The sequence below is a fragment of the Bison bison genome, unplaced genomic scaffold, assembly GCF_000754665.1.
Source record: "Bison bison bison isolate TAMUID 2011002044 unplaced genomic scaffold, Bison_UMD1.0 scf7180017864466, whole genome shotgun sequence".
Taxonomy (NCBI): domain Eukaryota; kingdom Metazoa; phylum Chordata; class Mammalia; order Artiodactyla; family Bovidae; genus Bison; species Bison bison.
In genome coordinates, this window is record NW_011495027.1 from 10590810 (window position 1) to 10597007 (window position 6198).

The window sequence follows — 6198 nt, forward strand, 5'->3', positions numbered from 1 at the left end:
AAGAGATGGGAATACCAGACCATCTGACCTGCCTCTTGAGAAACGTATATGCAGGTCAGGAAGCAACAGTTAGAACTGGACATGGAACAACAGACTGGTTCCAAATAGGAAAAGGAGTACATCAAGGCTGTATACTGTCACCCTGCTTATTTAACTTCTATGCAGAGTACATAATGAGAAACACTGGGCTGGAAGAAGTACAAGCTGGAATCAAGATTGCCGGGAGAAATCTCAATAACCTCAGATATGCAGATGACACCACCCTTATGGCAGAAAGTGAAGAGGAACTAAAAAGCCTCTTGATAAAAGTGAAAGAGGAGAGTGAAAAAGCTGGCTTAAAGCTCAACATTCAGAAAACAAAGATCATGGCATCTGGTCCCATCACTTCATGGGAAATAGGGAAACAGTGGAAACAGTGTCAGATTTTATTTTGGGGGGCTCCAAAATCACTGCAGATGGTGATTGCAGCCATGAAATTAAAAGACACTTACTCCTTGGAAGGAAAGTAATGACCAATCTAGATAGCATATTGAAAAGCAGAGACATTACTTTGCCAACAAAGGTCCATCTAGTCCAGGCTATGGTTTTTCCTGTGGTCATGTATGGATGTGAGAGTTGGACTGTGAAGAAGGCTGAGCGCCAAAGAATTGATGCTTTTGAACTGTGGGGTTGGAGAAGACTCCTGAGAGTCCCTTGGACTGCAAGGAGATCCAACCAGTCCATTCTAAAGGAGATCAGCTCTGGGTGTTCTTTGGAAGGAATGATGCTAAAGCTGAAACTCCAGTACTTTGGCCACCTCATGTGAAGAGCTGACTCATTGGAAAAGACTCTGATGCTGGGAGGGATTGGGGGCAGGAGGAAAAGGGGACGACAGAGGATGAGATGGCTGGATGGCATCACTGACTCGATGGACGTGAGTCTGAGTGAACTCCAGGAGATGGTGATGGACCGGGAGGCCTGGCGTGCTGTGATTCATGGGGTCACAGAATCGGACACGACTGAGTGACTGAACTGAACTGAAGTGAGTTCCCCACTACAGAAAGTATCAAATAGCTCACTAAGCTGTCTTATCTTTAAAATCACTTCCAATCCTGAGATTATAAGACTCTGGGACAAAGGATACTTCTCAAAAGAATTTAGGGATTTCTAGAGAAATGACAGTTTGATCCAGTATTCAGATGCTCTCCCTCCTACCATTCTATGTAGATAACAGTAAAAAAAACTTTAAAAGCTATAACCCCACAGGAAGGAGACAACAGTGATTGACAGATGGCAACACATTTTTGTATGATGAAAGATGAGGGACTTCCAGGTTAAGATGGCAGATTGATCACACACATCTAATTCTTCTCTCTCCCAGAATCCTAATAGGGCTGCCTTGGTGGCTCGGTGGTAAAGAATGTGTCTGCCAATGCAGAAGACATGGGTTCGACCCCTGGGTTGGGAAGATCCCTCGGAGGAGGAAATGGCAACCCACTCCAGTACTCTTATTTGGGAAATCCTATGAACAGAGGAGCCTGGTGGCTACAGCTCATGGGATTGCAGAAGAGTTAGACAGTACTATGACTAAACAACAACAAAACTCTAATAAAACAAGAATAAAGAAAACTTTGCTGTTATTTTTAGGACACTTACCATAAGGATCAAGAGAATGGAACAAAGAACAGCAACACAACCTTGAAAGGTGGAGAGATGGATGAGTGGTAACTGATTGGGTCAAAGACAAGTAGTGTTTGCAAAGACAGCAGTGCACTGACCACCAAGAACAAACCCAGTTTACAGCACAGAATCCTCAAAGGGATCCGGAACTGCCAGAGCAAAGAAGGGGGAGACTGAAGAAGGAAAGATGGGGTGAAAACTGAACAGTTAGAAACCTAGACCTGCATTCCTCTTTCAAGTCACTGAATGATCTAATCTCAATAAGGCAGCAGATTAGAGATTCAGTCTCTAAAAAGGGTAAAACCATACATCATGAAAGATGAAGCCAATTATGTGTCCCTTCACATTACAAGCTCATTAATGGCTCATTACCCAACTCTCCTTTCCTGAGTTCCCAGACCACTGGCAACTAGACCTCTGGCCTCCAAGCAGAAAACTTCCATACTCTCTGGGAAATACAATCAGGCCAAAAGGAAAGACAGACACTGGAAAGAGGCTCAAACGGCCCACTCAAACCAATGGCTTCAATCCTGACCATACCTTTGAATCACCTGGGCAACTTTAGAAAATACTGGTGCTAATCTATGCAGAGAGAAATCAGAATAGGGGTTGCCTCTGGGCAGGGAGTGGGGTAGATAGAAGAAAGGAATATGAAGGAATTGTCTGGGTTTTTCACTATGCTCTGTACTGTGTGTTAATTACACAGGAGAGGGAAATGGCAACCCACTCCAGTACTCTTGCCTGGAGAATCCCATGGACGGAGGAGCCTGGTAGGCTACAGTCCATAGGGTCGCAAAGAGTTGGACACAATCGAGCAACTTCACTTTCACTTTCATACATAGGAAAACTATCAAACTATACACTTACTCTACATATTTTACTGTGGGCAATCACATCTAAATTTTTAAAAGTACTGCTACATAATGTATTTGGTCTCTCAATCACAAGCAAACAACCAAGGATTACCAGACCTCTGAGGAGGGTCTCTACTGCTGAGATTATACCAAACAGGAAAAAAAGTAACTTGGAGGAAATAAGCTATGTAAGGAAAAAAAACAGCTTAAAGAAACTATCTTTAATGTTCTGAGACAGATAAAGAGATATGGCATCTATGAAACAAGAAAAGAGATGAAAAAACAAGTAATAGGTAGAAGACAGGAAGTAGAGGACAAGAAGTCAAACCTCCAGGCCTGCAAAAGTAAGTTGGAGGTCAACACACTGATAGGCCTCATTCAGAGCCCCAGAAAGGCTCAGCCCTTGAGAGTCTCCAAGTACACAGTCAGTGGGGAAGAAGTAAAGGGCTAAAAATCAGGTTAGTGGTTTAAAGTCAGCTAAAGGCTTTCCTGGTGGCTCAGACACTTGCCTGCAATGCAGTAGACCCAGGCTCCATCCCTGAGTCAGGAAGATTCCCTGGAGAAGGGAATGGCTACCCACTCCAGTATTCTTGTCTGGAGAACCCCATGGACAGAGAAGCCTGGCAGGTTACAGTCTATGGGGTCTCAAAGAGTTGGGCACGACTGAGCACACACACAAAGTCTGTATATGGACCTGCAGTTTCCCTTCTCCCCCATTCACGTCCTCTCATAAATTTATTCTCTGGAAACACAGACTTGGAGAGACTCCAGACTCAAGAAGAGTGGAGAGAGGCTCAAGGCTGAAAGCCAAGGAATAAAGCAGAAGTATGTATAGTGAATAGCAGCCCCCACCCACAGCCCACTTCCTTTGCCCAGCTCTCAGAACACTGGGAGCCAGGCATATTACCTCCCCCACAGTTTGATTTAAATGTCCCTTTTGCATGCAGCCAAACCAATTTTCATCATAGCAAGATAAAAGCCTTTTCTTGAATTTCTACAACTCCTCCTAGACTCTAAACTCCTTAAAAGCAGGGGCAGCATCTTAATTAGCTTTGTATCCCCAGAGCCTAACACATTCACACTTTATATTAAACACTCTACAAATCTTTAATTTGTCTCAGACCCTGGAGAAAACATGCAAATAGAAAAAGATGAGAAAACCTTGGAAAATTAGAACATACAAGGTGTAATCTGGACTAGGTCTTGAAGGGAGATTAAAAATTTAGGATTTATTAATGAAATGATGTCTGGGATTTGTTTTAAAATAATTTCCGAGCCACTCCCCTCACTCCCAAAATCAGTTGTATTTCTGTATACTGGCCACAATTGCTTTAAAATATCATTTACAATTACATTAAAAATATCAAATACCTACAAATAAATAACAAATGGTATGCAAGACTTTAATACAGAAAACTACAAAACATTAGAGAAATTTTAAAAGACACAAAGAAGTGGAAGAACATATCACGTTCATAAACTGGAAAACTCAGTTTTGTTAAGAACTGAATTCTCTCCAAATTGATAAACAGATTCAATTCCAATCTCCAAAATCTGTATGAATGGACAAGATTCTGAAATTTATATGGAAACATTAAGAGCCGAGAACTGTCCAGACCATCTCAAAGAACAAAATAGGAAAGACCCATATCAAGGCTTATTATAAAGTTACACCAATTAATACAGTGATATTGGTGCAAGGGTAACAAATAGACCAATGAAACAGAACACTGTTCAGAAACAGATCCACACTCTACGTTCACCTGACTTACAAAAGTGTCACACAGTGCAGAGGGGCAGGGATGATATATATCAGTGAATAGTGCTGGGTCAAATATATACCCATACGGTAAAAAGTGAATCTTGACCCCTACAATCCACCTACAACTTACTGTAAATTGTACAACTTAAATGTAAAAAGTAAAAATAAAACTTCTGTATGATCACATGGGTGGAGCAGGCAAAGGCAACCCACTCCAGTATTCTTGCCTGGAAAAATCCCATGGACGAGGAGCCAGATCGGCTAAGGTCCACAGTGTAGCAAAGAGTCGCACACAACTGAAGCAACTGAGCACACATACTTGGTAACATGAGAAATCATCTCCATATTCTTAGGCGAAGCAAAGATTTCTTTAATAGTTCACAAAAAAGAGTAATCAGGAATAAGTTTATTTCATTAAAATTAGCAATTTCCATTCATCAAAAAAAAAAAGGCCATCAAGATTGAAAAGACAAGATACAAAGTGGAAAATGATTAAGTCCAGAAAGGACTCATGGGAAATAGATGTGTATATACATACACACACACACACACACACACAAACAGAACTCATATTCTGAATAAAGAATTACAAACCAATTTAAAAAATAATAAGACTTCACAAAAGACAACATATAAATGGCCAACAAAAGGTACTCAACCACAATCATCAGAAAAATGTAAAATAAAGCTACATAAATATTACTGCACTTCCATCAAAATAGCAAAAATTTTTTAAACTGAGAAGCGTTAGCAAGGATATGAGGTAAATGGAATACCATTCCCTGCTAATTCCCAAAGTAAAACTACTTTGGGAAAATGTTCAACTGGATCTAATGCTAACATTTTATTATTCACATACCTCAGTAATCAACAGTTCCACTCCTGGATATATAACCCAATCCTGCAATGTTGCGTTTCTTGATCTGTAATAATACACTTAGTAAAAAGTCTTTACCTGCATACTCAAGATTGGCACTTTTTAAAAATACGTTATACTACAATAAGTTTTTTAAGATTTCTTTGACACAAATTTCTCAGAGACCTTAAGGCTAGCATTTTAGAATAGGAGCTTCTGGTAAACTGCAGAAACTTTATTAATAACATTTTTGGAAAACAAAACAAAAAAGCTACTAATACATTTCAGTCCAGAACAAAGGTAAAAACTACAAACAGATAACTTCTTGATTTCCATGAAGCACCAGATTGCTTTCACCAATGGAAGAATTCTGTTATTCTACACTGAAACCCACAGCTGAGATATCTCTGCAAGAAACTGCTGCTTTTTGAAACCACTTCTAACATCAACAGATAGGAGTAAAGTGAAGGAACCATTCCAAAAGTTTTGGTTAACTCTTCAGTGAAAGGACGCCAACCGAGTTGATCTATGATGCCCAAGACAGAAAGAAAGACACAAAGAAATCACAGCAACTCTAAATCAGACACTACCACCACAATCCAACCTACCGGAAATTCTGTGGTTAATTTGAGGCTTGCCCCTCTAGTCATAAGGTGATTATAGTGATGGCTACAAACGCTCCGAACTGGATCCTTGGGCGTCATTTACCACACCTGGCTCGCCCATCACCTGCCTGGAGACATGGCCTTACGCAGAATCCCCGAGGCCAAGTAAAGACGCCAACTTCGCAAGAGGCGCGGACAGTCTCGCCCCATCTGGTCACCCAGAGGGAACAGACTCCTGGCCTCGAGGGCGGGGGTGAAGAGTCAGTATGCCCCCACAGGATATCGAGGAAGCGCCCCCGAAGCAGCCTCGTCCCTTCACCTCCCTGGGAATCTACTGGGAGTTCCGCTGGCGAGTTTCTTCCGCAGCAACCGCGGTGGGGAGGGTCCCGATGGCCACAGGGAACTTAGGCCCCAGTAGGGCCGGAGGCGCCCGCCCCGCTCGCGCCGCAAGTTTAGTGGCGG

The 6198-nt window shown here is 41.9% G+C and overlaps 1 protein-coding gene across 1 annotated transcript in view; it reads right to left on the reverse strand.

Annotated features, from left to right (window-relative positions):
- The window catches only part of EVI5 (ecotropic viral integration site 5), a 240473-nt gene extending 234281 nt beyond the window's left edge, over window positions 1-6192 (reverse strand). The window contains exon 1 of the mRNA XM_010860451.1: window positions 5740-6192. Coding sequence (XP_010858753.1) covers window positions 5740-5835 — 96 coding nt within the window. The 5' untranslated portion in view covers window positions 5836-6192. The remainder of the gene's footprint in view (window positions 1-5739) is intronic.
- Window positions 6193-6198: the final 6 nt, after the last annotated feature.